The sequence below is a fragment of the Stegodyphus dumicola genome, chromosome 12, assembly GCF_044657685.1.
Source record: "Stegodyphus dumicola isolate Sdum_Otavi_A_Nest chromosome 12, ASM4465768v1".
NCBI classification, from domain to species: Eukaryota; Metazoa; Arthropoda; class Arachnida; order Araneae; family Eresidae; genus Stegodyphus; species Stegodyphus dumicola.
The window spans coordinates 14,647,076-14,667,100 of record NC_140779.1 but is presented as its reverse complement, the minus strand read 5'-3'; the positions used below and the strand labels follow the sequence as shown (position 1 = coordinate 14,667,100).

The following is a 20,025-nucleotide window of genomic DNA, read 5'->3' as shown; positions in this document are numbered from 1 at the left end:
TTTAGCATCAATTGTGGAATAAATGTAAAATAACAACATACGCATAACATGTGCTTTTATTTGTTGCAATCCACAATGATTCTTGATAAGCCGCATTTTATTTTTATGAAGATGAGTATAAATTAACTCTTATTGCTGTATTTTTTCTTTCATTTTGAAAAAGTTAAAATTTGGGACCTGCCCATAGATCAGATAGCAGTAGATTATTTTATAGTTTTAAGATCCTTCCGTAAAAAAAAGTATTAATCAACACAATATGGTCAGTTGCATAAGAAACAAAATTAAGCAGATTGAATATTGATTATTTATGAAATAGAGAAGCATGAATTTCTTCAAAATTTCTCAGAAAGGATTGGTGCAATTTTGATGGGATTTTCACCAACTTTCGCAGTTGACAGTACAACACGTTAGAACTGAAATTTCTCTAAGACAACTACTTACAGTCCAGACAGTTTCAGTTTTCTTTCAAAATGGTCACTTTAAAGACGTAATTTCCTCAACTAATATAATTATTCTAATTTGTCTATGTAATTTAGGGAGACAAGATTTTATTCACTCTATTCTGCTAGCTGAGTTTCTTCTTTTTTGGTGTGGCACTGGTATACTTTCAACAATGTTTTCTCTCAGTTATTTTGAGCGTGAACAGTTTCATCTATGAAGGTTGTGTTGATATTAATTCTTTATTATTAACTTAGCTCAGTGCTGTGTGGACTGAAATTTTCCATTTTCGTATTCATAATTTGATACCTACACTAATAACACTTTTAAAAAATTAAAATTATATTCTGATCTACATTGTTCCATCTTTCATGTATTTGATCTACCAAAGAAATTTTCTCGATTCATTTTCTGTTGAATAAACAAGAACTATCAGAATAGTTATATAATGATAATACAGAAGTTTTAAATAATTTCATAATTAAAAATTGGAAAAGCAACAACCTTGTGCTTGGTGTAAGATTTAGTCAAGAACCAATTTATTTTGAGGGCAAACAGGTAGAGGTCCCTCTTCATCAGGAGTAAAGAAATATGCAAGACTGGTAAGCAATGATACTTTGCAATACTGGCATTCAACAGATAATAGTAGGTATTGCTCTTACCAGTTTCCCATAGAATCTCAATTAAGGCCTGGTCTATAAAACATCCACAAAGAGATTTTCTCCATGTGAGGTAGAAATTATAGGGAGAAAGAAACGAAGCACATTGTGTCATAAGTGAAAACCGGTGAAGTCTTAAAAGATGATGAGCTGGCCATGTGGGGATAGATGACAAATCAAGAGATGTGGAGGGAGCTTTGCTAACTACTTCATGTAACAGGAACATAATATACAGATACAGCAATAATAGAAATAAATGCCCATATTTACATTAAGATACAGTTGAAAACTGTTCCTGTGAGAACAAAATCAAACTGTTTTAAACTTGCAAGCTGCCTGAAATCAGGTCTCTAAATGGCTTGCAGGTGCAAAGCCCATTCAATATCGCAAAACAGTTTAAAAGTGCAAAAAATAGCAAAAATATATACAAACTATATACAGTGACTACCCAGAGTGATTGTGAAATTATAGTCAATGTCAAGGGAGTGAGAGAGAATGCAAAGAATAAAGCACATGAGTTTTTGCCTGTGAAATGTTGAATATATCTCATGATCTCACTGGCTGGTAAGGTCATGCTGATTGAGTTGCAGCAAGTGGGTGAAAACGACTATCTTTCTCAAGGATTTCATATTCTAAATGTCAAAAAAGTTGGCAGGGTCGTTTTTAAGCACTCTGTTGAAGAAATTTTATTGATCCAAGTGGTAAAAGTCCTTCATTGATTTTAATTTGAGGTCTGCATGAAGGTTTCTATTTTTGAAATCAATGGCCACAACAATTGTGTTTATACCCTACAGCAGTAAAATGAACTAGAAGGTAGTGCCAACTATCAGCAGAAATAGTAAAAAATTAAGGTAACAGAATTATAAAAGCATTAGAAAGGACTGGATTGGAATTAAAGTAACAAGATAAATCTTTGTGGATGTGAAAAGCATCAAGAAAATGTAATTCACCAATGGAAGAAGCTTTATAAATAATTTTTGCAGGTCCAAAGTCAAAATTATGATTAAATTTCCAACTACGATTAGCTAGTGAAGACTTGTTGATTTCATCTTTTCATACACAAGATTCATGTTCCTCAATACGAAACTTTAACACTCTCTTAATTTGGCCAATATATCTTAGACCACACTAAGACAAATGCTATAAATTCTCAAGAATTAAAGTCAGAAGTGAAATCTTTAAGAAATGAACTGTGGATTTTATTGATAGATGAGAAAATGACTTGAAAATTTAACTTCTGTAAAATCTCTGCAATTTTATAACTAAGAGAAGGATGAAATGGAAGCATGGCAAGGTTGTTAAAACAGTAAAATGTCTTCTTTGATGGCAAGCTGAAATTTTTTTAAGGCTTTGTTAATGATCATGTGAGAAAATTCTCAGTCAATGATAATCAACCTCAGCTAACTGAGTTCATTAGCAAGCAAAGGTTCTGAAGAACAAACTTTGAGAGCACGTAACATGTAATAGTAAAAACAAGCCATTTTTTTGCTTAGCTGGGTGACATAGAAACAAACAGAAAAGTGTTTAACAGTAAACAGTAGTGATGAAATCAGGTTCAGTGCAAATTATAAGAATATCACAGAAGAGAAGGGTATTGTCAGATTCAGTTTTAAAAGTAAACTGGATGGCTGGATCAATTGAATTATATAATGATAATACCAGTCCTTCCTAAAGCTTTTATAATTTTATTAATTTAATTTTTCAGCTTTCATTATTATTTCTGCTGACAGATGGCACTACCTTCTTATTCAATTTACTCTTGAAGAGTATAAACATGACCGTTGCTTTCCAAATTTGCAGATTTCTTTGCTTCTAACGAAGAGGGACCATAATATACCTGTTTGCACTTGAAATTGACTGAGTTCTTGATTATATCTGCATTGCTAATTTTTCATAACTTTGGCATGTTTCTCTTCTGTTCAAATTTCATAATTACATGATCCAAAGAGAATGATTTACTAGCATTACAAATAAAGCATTAAATGCTACTTTGTGATACCTTTAGGTGGAAGGTGGCATTGTCTAGAATTAATAGCACTTTATTTTCCTCCTCCTCTTTTTTTTTTTTTTTTCCTTTTAAATTTGTCACTAGTTTGTCAAAAGAGCATCTATCACTAAGGATTTATACTTTCCCTTGCCCAGAATGGAATGTATGGAAAACCTTAAATCTACATGCCATCTAAACACTATGTTGCGTTTCAAACAGGATCTTCATAGACTCTTTGTTAAGTCGAAAATTTCTCATTGATTAAAAGCCTTCCTTATATATAGGGATTAAACCACAATTAAACATACTGAGGACAAATCGATGATAGAAAAGTAACATCCTTTAGCACACTGAAGCTTCATATATCAATAAAAAGTTGTAATTTTATACGAAAGATTTTTGATGGAGGAAGAAATTGTTATGAGCCCTAGTTAAAAGAATACTGAATGCTTACCTCTTCATGAGGGTTCAGCTGCTGCTCTTCAAAACAGAAGCACTAAAAATATATAAATAAATCTTTTTAAATCGAATGGAAATTTTGAAAACACACAAATGGGGTTTGTTAATAGGTAATAGAAAAAAAATTATGGAGATGCAAAAGTCAATAAACATTTTTAAAATGTTTTAATATAGAAATGCATGATATTATGGGATTTTTTTTCAAAGAACACTTATTACATTTTTCACTGCTTTTAAACTATCACTATCAGAAATCATCATTATACTTGTCTCCTATGAAACATTATCCCTAATCTTGAAGAACTATTATTAGCTTTTGTGACATTCATGCAATATGAAGCATTGCTGCATGTTGTTTTCTTTCTAATCTTAACATCTCAGCTTTACCATTATTTAAATAATCCAATCCTATGATTTTCCTGTGATTTATGATCAAAATCTTTTTAAAACTACATTCGAAAGAAATGATCTAATTCAGATAAATTACAAAACATGAGATTTGATGAAAAACCTGGAATCTTATGGTTTTACCAGGAGGACTAACAACTTTGACATTTTTTTTTTATTAGCAACTGATTGATTTTAACATACAAATTTTTCAACATAAAATTTGTGAAGGTTTTATAATAAAATATTTTTTCCTGAATTTTACTGTAGTAGGGCTTAAAATAGTGTATAAAATTACCTTCAGGATATATGCAGAAAAAACAAATATTGTACAATTTTCCCTAAGTATTTCAAACACGGGATAATACTCAACTTTTTATATATTTAATTTTTTTTTGTAGCATTGCTATATTTTAAAATAAGTTTACAAGTACAGGTAATAAAAGTGCATTTTCTGACATTTTTGAGAACTTAATGATATGGAAATCTTTGTTTTCTATTTAAAACCTTAATTATTATTGAAATATACTCTTTTATTGAAGAAAGAAAGAAGGACATCATCATGAAATACTGATGAAAAATAAAAAATGCAATAAAACCTAAAATATGAATCATCTGACTACAAAAGAGCTGTGAGATGGAAAATTAAGATCTATAATATTCACATTATTAGCTGTATATTATAATTAGGAATGCACTTAAAAAGCAGATGAAAATCTTACCTTTCAGTTAGCAACACTTATTAGGCTACATATGATATTAGAATTGTCAATAATTACATTTTCATAGAGTTTTTGTCACAGTAAATTTTATTGCAAAAATTAAGAACAATTTATTTTTCATATATGGCTACTTAGAAAAGCTATTAAAACAAGCTCATTATCTCAGAGCTGAAATAGTTCATTTAAAAAGAACTGTTGTACAAAGCATAATCATACTTGTATTTTATTGAAGTATTTCCCAGCTTCAAAAGGCAACACATTGTATGTAGCAACTCCAGTAATAGCCTTATCAGTTGGATTTATAGCAGTATAAAATGCCAGTGCTGTTTCTCCAGGCGATACCTAAAAATGTACATTAAATTGAAATATTTGATATTTTATATGAAGTAAAAGAGTGATTTTTAACATTGATAGTTTAAGAGAAACTCATGTACACCTTTATTCATTCTGAATGGGTCCGAGTTAAAATACTTTAAACAATATTTTTATTTCAATCATTATTATACATTAATAATTATTGAAATTAGCACATGGTTTAAGAAAAATTGAGCTTTTACAAGCAAAAATATTATTATTATTACTTTTTTCTGATCATAACAATTAAGGTTACTAAATGAATTTAATGGTGATAAATCTGAAAGCAATATTTTTAACATAAAATGACAATCATTAATTTGTAAACAAAATTTAAGTATAATAATTAGATCCATTTTCAGTTCTTAATAATAGTACAGACTAGCTGTATGGATGCTTTCATATTTAATTCCATATAAGGTAATTATGCATTTTCAGTCAGTTTACCTTAAGAAATGATAGACATAGATATTCTTTTTAAACAGATAGTTCTCAAAAATTCTATAAGCATACAATACTGCAGTCATTTGTATTTATATTCATATTTATCTATTTTTTAGGGTTTTCAGAACAGATTTCAATCTTGATAGTGATAATTAATATAATTCAATCTCCACTGTTAATTTCAAATGAAAAGCGTCACTGTAATTTTGAGAGAGAAATGAAAACCGTTTGTGCTCACAGAATAATTTACTTCTGCATGGCATCTTGATTGATTTTATTTACATCTTGATTGATGAACAAGTTAGAAATAGAAAATTTTTAGTAAATGAAGAATTTTAGGAAATTTATTTTTAGTAAATGAAGAATTTTAGGAAAGGCAGCAATCAACAGGCATTTTTTATACATTTTCAGATGATAAAAAAGCCAGTTTCCATAACCAGTTTCCATTTTACCTTTGATAAAATTGCAATGTATAGACTACATTTCAGTTTTATCAAAGGTGCAGAAAGCATTTATGATAATATAAATAAATATGGCTCTATAAAAGGTTTTGCCAATTCTGGGACAGAACTATTACTTTTGAATCTTCATAGTTTTCAATATGCAGAGCAAAACAGAGCAGAATCCATATGAAATTTGAGCAGGATCCATACAAATGATATGGACACAGTCTAAAAATAAAACTTTCTTTATAAATCACTTTAAAGAATAAAAGCTTACTTTTATGTATGGCTGCTGAGGTTTAAAATTCCACATCATAGTGGAGTTTGTATCAGCATTAAAATTTACAGTTATATTTCGTTTTCTGATTGGCTTCATTTCAGCTATTTTCTCTCCAGCTTCATCCAGCACTGCCTGACCTCCTTTGCCTGTAGTCTAGTACATAAGAATAAGTACCACATTCAAAAGTATTAAACTCATAATATGAAAAACCTATATCATAGATTATTAAATTAAAAAAATGCACTATTTAAGTTAAAATTTACACAGTTAATAAATACTTTACACTAAATTTGTAAATTAAAATGCAGCTACGGAATCTAGTTACAAGAACTACTCTTCAAATGGAACAATTGTTATTATGGAATAAATCTTGAAAACTCCATATAAAGAAATCAAGGTTTATTTTGCTTATTAAAGACAACATATCAATTAATCAGGGCAACTCTTCGCTGAAACAGCCTCATGCTGAATATTTAACATTTACAGCAATAAAAGAATACAATATGTAAATGTAGATAATGAATATTAATCTTAAGTTTACTATTGATTTGAAGAACGAAGACAAAATATCAGTCCTGGTCAGTTGAAAAAGTTTGATAATGGACGGTTTAGCAGCAGATTAATCTTAGATGCTTATACAGTTGTCTGAAACACTAAATGTAGATAGGTCAGTTATTTAAATGTTTAAAAGCAGTGAGGATGATTTAGAAATTGGGAACTGGGTACCATATGAATTGACAAAAAGAGACATTGTGAAATGCTTAACCATTTGTGAAGTGTTGCTTCAAAGACAAAAACAAAAGTCAATTTTGCATGAAACCATAGGCACGTTGTGGTGAACCATCAACATGAAAACTTAATATATATGGCAAGAAGATTATGTTGTGCATGATGTACTATGAGCTACTACAAGCAGGTCAAATGGTAAATGCTGAACCCTACAAAGCACAATTACTCAATTTGAATCATACACTTAAAGATAAATGCCCACAATATGCTCAGTGACATGACAAAGAGACAATGCTTCATAACAATGACAAACCACATGCTGATAACTGAGCGAAGGAAGCCTTGAAGGGACCTTCGATACTAGCACCTCAAAAAAGGGATGGCTGTGAGTGGCTCATTATCGAAGACAGATCAAGTGCATGCTCAAGGCAAAACATGCCAGTGATCATCTGGCTACTACATATGGTTGTTATATTCTACCTGGCGCTTTACTCATAACATTAATGCATGAACTATTGGTTTTGGGAGTTGTTAAATGAAATGTCAATCATTCTTTTCAAGTGACTAATGTAACTCTCTTATGAATGTACCCTCCTTCTCCTTTGTTTAGCATCAACGTTTAGCTATTGATGCTTGCAGTTGCAATCCGGTCCTTAGAGGAAACTGCACACAGTGGCTGAAACTTCACAAAAATCCCCAAGATAGAAGTAATCAGTTCACTTAAGTAGGTTACTGTTAACACTATAGCAATCTACTAAGCAGGAGAAAAAGAAACCCATTCCAACAAAAATTTGTATACATGGGCCTTTCAGATGTTTGAGGGAAACAGATATTGGCCTTTCTCAATGTGAAAGAGTTAAATGCTGAAAACAGAAGGCTGGTTTTTTTTTTTTTTTTTTTTTTTTTTGTGTCTGTGTTCAGAGTAAACAATAAAAACTGAACAGTAAAATCTCAGATTTTTTCCATGAACAATCACGTTCAGTTTCTGGGCCATCTCAGTGTAGAAGGAGTCATTTTTTTAATGGTATGATAGCATCTGTGAAATAAGGTATCAGCATTTATGAGAATATAGTAATCTTAAATTCTGCTGCACTAAAATGAAAAAAATTACTGACAACAAACTCAATAGCTGCGAGAGAAAAGATTTCACTAGAATGGATAAAATTTTAAATAGAATTTCTAAAATTAATGTAACAAATTTAAAAGCTTAAAACTTGAAGTTTAACCTAAAAATAAAAGAAATTAAATCAAAATTGCAGTGTCATAAAAATCAGTCCTTTCAGGAAAATTCTTAAAAGATTCCACCTTAAAATTTATTAATTTGGAGTGTTACATTTTGTTTTGATGGTGAATAAAAGCAGTTTCTTCTAAGAGTATGAAAAGTGACTATATTGAATACAACTCATTGTGTAATTACATTTCTCAGAAATTGGATCATAAATTATCATTAGGGTATTGATTTCCTGAACATCTGGAGTCTGACCTCAGCAAATACACCAGTTGCATATTTGGTTTTCAAGGTTTTTCCCATGCATAATGTGAATAGGAGCTGGTGTTCCTCAGAAAATCCTCTATGAAGGCATCCCTTAGGCAGATAGATCTTGTGAGCTTTGCCATATGAAATTAATCCAAAGGTAATAATTTTATTGTGGTTTGACTTTTAGAAAGCTTTCAAATATTTTTTTGAAAAATCTACAAATTTCAGAATTTTTTCTTTAATGATTATAATATTTATTTAGTTTTCTTTACAATTAATTATTTTCCATTCACAGATAACTTTAATGCTCATGCAGATTATGAAAAATGTTTTTCTAAATTTAGAAACATACTATGGAATGAAATATACTACATTTGAAGATGTATATTACAAGGTGAGACCGAAAAGTAAAATGATTAATTCAAGTACCCTAGTAAAAATTACATTCTTTTGCATTATACGAGGGCTATCCAGAAAGTAGATTACGTTTTGGAATAAAAAAATAAACAAAGTATAGGAAACAAATTTTATTATATACAGATGAAAGCCACACTCAAATACTACTTTTCTACATAGTCACCATACAAATTAAGGCATTTATCGTAGCGATGTACGAGCTTGGAAATTCCTTCGTCGAAAAATTCGGCCGCCTGCGCCTTCAACCACTTCGTTACCTCTTCTTGCCTTCCATCTTGCACAAAACTTGTGGTAACCAAGCTTTTCGCTGATGATTTCGTGCAACAAACTTCGCGAAATTTGTGGAAAACTCAAAGAAAGTTCCGTTATTGTGAAATTTCGATTTTCACGGACTTTAGCATCGACTTTTTCGAGAAGTTCGGCGGTCACTATGCTGGGTCTCCCACTTCGATCTTCGTCGTGAACATTGGTTCGGCCATTTTGAAATCTTATGACCCACTGACGCACTCCACCTTCAGTGATAATGTTGTCCCCATACACTTCACGAAGCTGCCGATAGATTTCTATCGGTTTACAGTTTTTTGCAGTCAGAAACCTTATTACTGAGCGCACCTCGCGGGATTTTCAATTAACGCAGACATTTCAAACCGTCACAGTATCTGAACGGAGCACAGCACGAACCTCTCACTAGCACGGCTAGATGCAGACTGAGCTGCGCAACGCTCTGACCCCAAGATGGTCGCGCTAGCCCCGCCCCTAGCGGACACAGACGGAAACGTAATCTACTTCCTGGATGGCCCTCGTATATATATATGTAAAGGAAATGCTATATGTTAAAAAGAATAATTTTTTTACACACACATACATACAAAAATAAATAAAAATAAAAATAATATAATCTTACCTGGCAATATAAACGATAGAGAAGAACGGAAGCATATGTGCAACCACTAACTAATATTGTAAACGCAGTTAGATAATACAAAGTAGTCCTGTTTCTAGTATTGAGTTCTGTCGGTCTTGTGTAATACCTATGTTGAAAAAATACCACTTTTGTATTCCTTCCTACATTTTTATTCTCTTGCTTTAAATTTGAAAACTGTGAAGTAAATGAAAAATTTAATTTTGGCTTCAAATGCAGTATATTCTTATATGATGAAGGCACAACTCTCCTTAGTGTAAATAAGCACACTTCTGCACTTCTAAAAATTCTGTACATGATCATATCTGGAAAAAATAATAAATAAAATTAGATATCCAAGTAATTATAATTTAGACAAAGAATAAAGATGCCTTTATGAACTTTTATTTTATCTTTTTTTTTTCTTTTTTTTCTTTTTTTGCAGATACACATAAACCTGTTCTCAAACAGTGAAATTTGTTTGGAGTAAAAAAATAAACAAATGGCTGTTTATGATGCCATACAGTGCCATTATCTAAGAATACTTGTTCATGTAGGTTTAGACATTTATTTTCTTAAGAATGTTTCAGAAATCAGTGTTGCTGGCCCCTCTAACATGTCAACCCCTTACAACTCTCATACAACCTACCACAAACAAATCATTTACCTGTTCGATGAGTCTTTAGAGGGCAAGTAACCATCTGATTCATCCTCATTCATGTAAAGATCTACTAACCTTATCCTCAACCCATATATGCCTCAAATCCAAGGTGTATGCTGTAAAGTAGTTGTTTGTTAGTTTATAATTTTTTATTTATAATGTATTTAAAATGCAAAATTTTAAATTTCATTATTCATTTGTTTTAGCATTTTTAATTGTTTCTTCGATAGTATTTATAGCTCTTATCTCATCACATTTTTAGGAGATATGCATAGTGACCCTAACAACATTTTATGAACAAATTTATAGTACAAGTTATCCTTCAGATTGTAACTCATATGTAAGGTGGGATGCATCTGTTTACATCTGCAAAAAAATAGCTACTTACAACAGAAATTAATGAAATAAAATGAAATCAGAAATGTGAGGCTGGAAATCATTCGAGTGGCCTTATGCTCTGCGGACAACGCACGTGGAACCAAGCGGGCACAAACTTTGGAATATCGCAACTCATCGGTTACGATACGCTGAACATTACCATAACTCAGGTCCAACTCTGAGGCAATCTCATGCACAGTTACTCGTCAATCCCTTTGGATGATTTCTTCAACACGTGCAGTGTTGATATCCATCCTTGAAGAACTTGGACGGCCACTCGCTTCCATATTGCGGTTTTCCACATGCTCCCTGCCCGCTTGATAAGAACGACACCATTTCGCTACCTGTTGTCTACTCATTGCTTTGTCCTCATATACCTCAACAATTTGTCTGTGAATTTCAGATGCGGCCACATTCTTGGCCCAAAAGAATCGAATTACGGCTCGCACCTTCATGCGAGACCACTTTTCTAGACGTTGTGCCATTACTGTCGCTCTTAAGTGTCTGCATACTGACGCTACTTACTCGTAGAACCGCTGTAGGACAACTAGCGCCATCTGTCAACCACCCTGGGTGGAAACATTCGCTCCACAATTATTATGTTTCAAATGCTTCTGCTTGCAAACTTTTTTTTGGATCAACCTTTGTAGTTTCATTTGCGCACCATATATTTTTGTAATAGTCTATTTATATATTAACATATTGTAGTATATTAAAGCAAATCAGAACAATAAAGAAATACTACTAGGCTGCTTGAATGAAGTTACTTGTACTGGAACATTGACTGAAATTTATTTTTACAATATCTTACACTTTTGTTTTTCTTCTTTAATTTCCAAATTTTGTTTTAAAACATTTCTTTTTAGATGCTGCAACTTTTAATGTAAAATATAAAAAAGCAATGACCTAACACCTAAAAATTAACAAATAATACAGGACTTTCAAAAATATGATGCATGTTATCCATGCTGTTAAGATAAACCAAGAACATCATATAAAAATTCATTAAAACTTGAAAATTTAAGGATAACGTAAACTTTCTGAAATTTTCTTGCCTTTAAACATTTAATCTAAGAAAAATTAATTTCTTCCTATTATTATTCTCTTTTGTTCAATAGATGGTATCACATGACACTTAGGTGTCACTTAGGACAAGAAATTAAACGTGTAAGTACAGTAATTTATTCCAGTGTCAGATCCTCATTTTTTATATATTATGGGGATATCCAGATTATAAAATGTTAGGAAATAGATATTAAAATAATTACAATCAAAAGTCGTTAATCCGGACTCGTCGGGACTTCGGCGATTCCGGATTATCGATTTTTCCGGATTATAGATCATCAGCTTAAATCGCGTAAGATGGCATGCAGAAATTCTAAAATTAAAAATATGAAACCGTAATTTATGAAATAAAGAACAATTATGATCTAAAGGGTATCAAAATTTACAAAAAAAAAAGCTTAATATTTATTTGTTTACTTTATTAAACATTTCTTTCGATGTAAGTTGTTTAAGTTACTTCATTTTATGTGATAATACTTTCTCTTTAATTCTATAAACAGACATAATTTTTTGTTCAGTTACAAAGTTCCGCTTTCAAGTGCCGTTAATATCTGCGCCGAGAATACCGACTAACTTGTCAATCGAAATTTTTTCGTTTTCACTAAGCTCTCTGTCACATTCTTCATGTCTTTATCCATTTTTTGCAGCAATTCCACTTTTTGTTTGATGGACATCGAAACATACTTTCGTTTTGTATGATCCTTTGGGAGCTCCAGATTCGGAAATTCTATTTGACATAATCGAAAGTTTGAGTTTACTTTTATAAAATAGCTCTTACAGTCTGCAAAAAATAATAAGCCGGATCCAATTCGAAGATTAAGGAACAACGCAATCATCAACATTAACTGAAATAGATAATTAGATAATTTTAGATTATACCATCCGTTATACATAAAACACGCATGCAAAAACGTATTCTACGCTTGCGCACACGCAAATGCGCAGTCGTAAGAGGTCTTACGCGCACGCGTAAACGCCTATGCGCATGTGTCAACGCGGCGCATGCGCAGAAAGTTTTTAGCTTTGAGTCCGGATTATAGATCATTCGGGATTATGGGTGTCTGAAATAACGACTTTTGACTGTATTTCGAATTTAATGATTTTTACATATTGTATGAATTTGTAAGCTATTATATAATTATGACATGTTGTCCTCATTTTTATATTTTGGAATATGATAACCTTAGTCTAGTTTTTTTTGCCTAGATAAGATTGATGAAAAGGTGCTGAAAAGATTCTACATATAATCTTATCAAGAAAGGAAAAAATATGGCCTAAGTAAATGATTAATATCGCCTAAGTAATATTCCTTTTGAATATACAGAGTGATTTTAAATTGTTTTTACAAATTAATAGGGGTGATAGTACTCATCCAGATGAGCAATAATTACCATAAAACATAGAGTCGTATTCCATTCTGAGAGGCAGAAAAGAGGAATATTAGAATTCCAACCTGAACTTACAACAGTGTTGGGAGAGCGAATGAATGAGACTAAAAGTTGCACAATCAGTTTAGTGGAAAACTCATTGCATTTGAAAGCTCATTTGGGGGTGGACACCGCGGCGCGCAATGAATTGGAAGTTGATCTGTCAGCACTATCCTTATCTTCAGGGCAGATGTTTTTATTTTGTTTGGCTTATAATTCCTTACTAAATGTAGTACTTCATCTCGATGTACTTTGTCTTTGATATGATTTAAATAAAATTCCTCGTCATTATAATTCGCTTCCGATAGTGAAGAAAGTGACACAGAGGTTATTGAAAACGAAAAAATTTCGATTGACAAATTAGTCGGTATTCTTGACACAGCAATTATGGGGCTTGAACAGCGGAACTTTGTAACTGAACAAGAAATTATGTCTATTTATAGCATTAGAGAAAGTATTATCACATAAAACGAGGCAACTTAAACAACTTACATTGAAAGAAAGGTTTAATAAAGTAAACAAATAAATATTAAGCTTTTTTTTTTGTAAATTTTGATACCCTTTAGATCATAATTGTTCTTTATTTCATAAATTATGGTTTCATATTTTTAATTTCATAATTTCTGCTTGCATCTTACCAGATTTAAAGTGATGATCTATAATCCGGAACCACCGAAGTCCCGACGAGTCCGGGTTAACGACTTTTGACTGTATAAGTATATTGAAAACAGATGTTAGTAGCATGAGTAAGTTGTTGCATTTTTTCATTCATTACAACATGCTACTTTTTATATATTTCATTGTTTTTCTTCTTTAATTTCCAAATTTTGTTTTAAAACATTTCTTTTTAGATGCTGCAACTTTTAATGTAAAATATAAAAAAGCAATGGCCTAACACCTAAAAATTAACAAATAATACCTCAGGACTTTCAAAAATATGATGCATGTTATCCATGCTGTTAAGATAATCCCAGAACATCATATAAAAATTCATTAAAACTTGAAAATTTAAGGATAACGTAAACTTTCTGAAATTTTCTTGCCTTTAAACATTTAATCTAAGAGAAATTAATTTCTTCCTATTATTATTCTCTTTTGTTCAATAGATGGTATCACATGACACTTAGGTATCACTTAGGACAAGAAATTAAACATGTGTAAGTACAATAATTTATTCCAGTGTCAGATCCTCATTTTTTTTTTAAATGCAATGAATTTATTTAAAATGAATGTGAAATAAAACACTGCATTTCTTCAATTACTAGCAGTCAAACTGGAATGCAAATCTTGTATTTCTTAACAAGCAATACTGTAAACTAACATTTTAGAGAAATTTCATGGACTCAGTAGTGTAAAAGAACAGAAAGGAGAATAACTACCAGTTTCAGATTTTCATACAATATTTCTTGAAACACATGAAGTATCAAAAAATTCAGAAGACTAGCTGTTGGGGCATTTTTGTGTTTTTTCAAGTGTAGTGTAAGGTTAGAGTAGATTGAAGAAGTGCTCCTTGTATTGTCACAAAGTTGTTGTTTCATTTATCGCTAAGTTTTTGTTTCATTTATGGTAACCTGAGTAGTTGAATACAGTCAAAAGTCTTTAATACGGACGTCCATAATCCGGACCTCAAAGCTACAAACTTTCTGCGCATGCGTAAACGCATAATACCTTTATGCATGTGCATATGCGTTTATGCATTTACGCATGCGCGTTTAATGTATAACGGACGGTATAAGCTAAGCTAAAATTATCTAATTTAGTTAATGTTGCAGATTGTGTTGTTCCTTAATCTTCTAATTGGATCCGGCTTCTTAATTTTGCAGACTGTTAGAGCAATTTTATAAAAGTAAGCTTGAACTTTCGATTATGTCAAAAAGAATTTCCAATTCTGGAACTGCCAAAGGATCTACAAAGTGAAAGCATGCTTCGATGTCCATCAAACAAAAGGTGGAATTGCTGCAAAAAATGGATAAAGGCATATCCTCTGTTTCTCTAACCATTCCGAAATCTGTTTATCAATTTCACGCTGCTCTGCGGAAGGGGGGGACGTCGCGGGGCACAATGAAATGGAAGTTGATCTGTTAGCACTATCCTTATCTTCAGGGCAGATGTTTTTATTTTATTCGGCTTATAATTCCTTACTAAATGTAGTATTTCATCTCGATGTACTCCATCTTTGATATGATTTAAATCAAATTCCTTGTCATTATAAATATCACGAATACACATCAAATAGTTTTCTGGTTTCAATTTTTTAATTTCGACTATGCGTAATGTATGCTTTATGCATGCGCGCGTTGAAAGAAATGTTTAATAAAGTAAACAAATAATTATTAAGCTTTTTTTTGTAAATTTTGATACCTTTAGATCATAATTGTTCTTTATTTCATAAATTACAGTTTCATATTTTTAATTTTATAATTTCTGCATGCTATCTTACCAGATTTAAACAGATGATCTATAATCCGGAAAAACCGATAATCCGGAATCGCCGAAGTCCCGATGAGTCCGGATTAAAGACTTTTGACTGTATAGCATTCAACTATTATTAAACCCTATTATGACGTAACTGGCTGCATGATTGTGGTAAATTTTGAATTATGGGAAAAGATTTGTAAGGGCTTGTGGAGTGTGTTGGTTAGGAAGTACATTGCTTGTTTTGTGGTTTAAACAGTAAAATGGCTGAATGTGGTAAGATTAATTTGAAGTTTCTGTACGGTTTGGAAAGAAAGGGGAAAACAGCATTAATTGACTTTGTGTAAATGAAGGTTTACTTAATAGCCATTATTAAGTGTTCTGTTTGTAGAATGGAAATGCGTATGGTTGAACACAAGACGATAATGGCGCTACGGAGGATATTTTTTACTCTTCTTTTGTGAATTTATGTGGCAATGCCAGTATACAGATTTTAGTTCAGATAATTTTAGGAAACTTTTGGATGCTGTTAAGGAATTTTGATTGACTGAAGACACGTTAATTCGTAAATAAGGTAAGTGGATATTTTCTTTGTGTAAAGATTAATTTCCTTTTTTATGCTATTTCATTGTTTAATTTAAAATATAGTTTATTGAGATTATATATTTTTTGTGGCTACATGGATAAAGTCAAAGGAGTGCGCAATGCCAAGCTTGTGCAATTCTCTGATTTTTTCTAAGTGAAACTAGGTCGATATGTACATGGATACCGAGTCTGTGCAATTCTTCGTCTTGTTATTTTGTCTTTGTGTAGCAGTGATTTTTGCACCAAAAATTGCCGCTACACGAGCCAAAATAACATGTCAAAGAATTGCACAAACTTGGTATCCATGTACTACCGAAAATTGCCAATTTTTGCCAAGAAACACCTGTAAATATACTTTTACCGTGTAAAAGTGAATCAATTTCCTGGGGGAAAAGGGTCTCCACAATTGTAGGGTCAAAAGGAGTAGTTTTTGATTATCCGCACCTAAAAGAAGTCTACAATTTAATGCCGACTTTAAGAATTGGCAGAAAACTTTTTTTGGCTATATTTATGTCTTACAAGCGCTAGTCTATTCATAAATAGCCTTGCTAGTGTCCATGTAATTACAACTGCTGAACACTCACTGGGTTCAAGCCCAGGTGAATGAGCAGGCTGCATGCTTAATTTTAAAGTACAAAGTCCGTAATCCGGACTCATAGGGACTTTGGCGATTCCGGATTATTAGATCATCAATTTAAATCTGGTAAGATGGCATGCAGAAATTATACAATTAAAAATATGAAACCATAATTTATGAAATAAAGAGCAATTATGATCTAAAGGGTATCAAAATTTACAGAAAAAAAGCTTAATATTTATTTGTTTACTTTATTAAACATTTCTTTCAATGTAAGTTGGTTAAGTTGCTTTGTTTTTTTGTGCTAATACTTTCCTTTAATTCTATACACAGATATAATTTCTTGTTCAGTTACAAAGTTCCATTGTTCAAGTCCTGTAATTGCTGTGTCAAGAATACCGACTAACTTGTCAATCAAAATGTTTTCATTTTCAATTTAACCTCTCTGTCACTTTCTTCACTATCGGAAGCGGTATTTTCTGTGTCTAGAACCATACTACAGATTTTGTTGTTCATTAATTGATTGATGATTCGGGCATTGTCGTCGAAATGAAAAAAGTTCTGTTTTCATCTGTTTCATCTTCATTTATTACCACTTCTCCACATTTCTTTACAAAATCCAATAACTGGAAAATTTCACCTTTAGTTTGGGATGTCCAAAAACCTTCAAATTCACGGCTATCATCTTCATCATCCTCATCCTGAAATATGGTAGCTGGCCATAAATTATGTCAAGCATCTTTAAACGTATCTGGAGACACATCCTCCCACGATCTTGCAATGCTCCACACAGCAGATTTTATGCTAAAAAATTTCAAAAAGTCTTGCCATTATTCAAGAAATTAAACATAGATTTAAAAAACGCTACTTTATATTTGCATTTCAGCACGTGCACTATTCCCATATCCATAGGCTGAATGATAGACGTACAATTTAGAGGGAAGAATAATATGGATACATTATCTTTCACTAAAACTTTAAGTATGCGCCAAATAGTTGTCAACAATCAGGACTATTTTTGAGTCATCAGGTAAACCAACCGAATTCAAATGTCGTCGAGCCTCAGGTATAAAATGATTTTCAAACCAATCATTCATCAAAGCTTGTGTTATCCATGCTTTTTTATTTGTGCAATATATAACGGGGAAAATCTTTAATCCTTTAAATGCTCGAGGCCGTGCATGTTTTCTAATTACGAAAAGTTTGCACTTGTGCGTTCCTGTAGTATTTGCGCACGCTAAAAATTGCTAGTCTCGCTTTGGAATCTTTGACACTAGTTGGAGCCTTTTCTGTAGAGGTTGCCAAGGTATTTCGTGGTACATATTGCCAGAAAAGACAAGTTTCATCAGCATTGTAAATTTGTTCTGGAGGTAATTGTTCACTAGTAATGAGTTCAATGAATTCATCTGCAAATTGTTCAGCAGCTTCAGTATCAACTGAAGCTTTTCCACCTGAAATTTTTAATTGTCTTATACCATGGCAATTTTTAAATTTGGTTAAGCAACCTGTTGAATATGTGCACTAAGTGTTTAAGTTCATTTCTTCATGAAATATTTTAGCTTGAGCCATTAGCATTGGACCCGTCAATGGCACGTCCTTGCTGTGATGCTGTCTGACCCATTTAATCATCACTTTGTCATGATCATCACTTTTAGCATAACAAACCCTTTTTCTATTATTCATTGCAAGTGGGGTGTCGGAAACCACAAAAATATGTCATATACAGTTGACTTTCTAATGTCATACTCCTCACATAATTTTGAGATGGATATGCCATTTCATTATCATGCCTTTTTTTATCCATTTTTTGCAGCAATTCCACTTTTTGTTTGATGGACATCGAAACATGTTTTTGCTTTGTAGATCCTTTGGCAGCACCAGAATTGGAAACTCTTTTTGACATAATCAAAAGTTCAAGATTAATTTTTATAAAATTGCTCTAACAGTCTGCAAAAAATAATAAGTGGGATCAAATTTGAAGATTAAGTAACAGCGCAATCTGCAACATTAACTTAAATGTCTTAGAATCAGTAAAGATAATTTTAGCCTAGCTTATACCATCCGTTATACATTAAATGCGCATGCATAAATGCACTACGCGTATGCGTAAAGCATACAAAAAGAAAAATTTGTGGCTTTGAGGTCCGGATTAAAGATTATTCCGGATAATGGACATCTGGATTATGGATTTTGTACTGTAGTGAACTGTAAATACAAGCCAGTTTCCCTTAGAAAGGCAGGTCGACCAGGAGCCCAAGCAATAAAGATGCTGAACATTGGTAGTTGGACCAGGGTTCATATACCAGTGAATAGGCTAGCTGCATAATTGGTTATCCCTCTGCGTAATGTAGATATAAGCCAGTTTCCCTTAAAACATCCTCTACAAAGACATGCTTCCTTATAGACAAATAGTTCTCAAGTTGCTTTGCCTTAAAAAATTAACCTAACTCTTAGAAAGTCCTCGTGACTTAGCAACATTAAAAAAGAAAATAACCTAACCCAATCTAACCTAATTTGGCGATAAATAAAAGAAACATTAGCCGGTAGATACTGTTTATTTAAATATATATTTGCGTTAAATTCAGGTGTATTCAAACAGGCGTGTGATATGCACATTCTGAAGTTGGCTGTTGTATTAGGTAAATCCAAAAATACACTAAAAACAAACACAGCATTTCCACAGATTATAGATATCATGTTGCAGATAACCATAAAGTAAGTTAAGAAATTTTGGTTTAATCCTAGTACCGGTGCATACGGGATTTGGCTACTTTTATGATGAGCAGTAAAAACAGGACGTATACGATGAAGTAGTAAACGGGTATTCAAAGAATATATATAGTTATACATAGACGTTTTTTGGGTCATTTTTGGTGTTGGCGATAATTTTCAAAATCGCGCCAAGGCTGCACCGTATACTAGGATTTTACCGAAATTTTTAACATAAGCTGAACGACAGATAAACACTGAATACTCTACATTTTCAAAAATTAGCTAAAAAAGCTTTTACTATATGAGCAAGTTTAAAAAAAGAACACAGTATTATAGAGTTTATACGCACTGTTTGGTAGTTCTTTCCGCTGAATTCAGATATAATTACATGGGTTAAAAAATTTGAACTAGTTCAAAAAAATTTAAGTAAACAGGAGTTGTGCATTACGCTTTTCAGTATCAAGGAAGTTTACATAAGATGAAAACAAATTGGTGCACCTTAACAGTA

At 32.0% G+C, this 20,025-nt stretch overlaps 1 protein-coding gene across 1 annotated transcript in view; it reads right to left on the bottom strand.

Annotated features, from left to right (window-relative positions):
* Cox11 (Cytochrome c oxidase copper chaperone COX11) overlaps positions 1-20,025 on the bottom strand; it is a 21,782-nt gene extending 1,757 nt beyond the window's left edge. The window contains exons 1-5 of the mRNA XM_035353715.2: positions 19,867-20,025; positions 9,701-10,023; positions 6,171-6,326; positions 4,869-4,994; positions 3,539-3,580 (exon numbers count right to left, since the gene is read on the bottom strand). Coding sequence (XP_035209606.1) covers positions 3,539-3,580; positions 4,869-4,994; positions 6,171-6,326; positions 9,701-10,021 — 645 coding nt within the window. The 5' untranslated portion in view covers positions 10,022-10,023; positions 19,867-20,025. The remainder of the gene's footprint in view (positions 1-3,538; positions 3,581-4,868; positions 4,995-6,170; positions 6,327-9,700; positions 10,024-19,866) is intronic.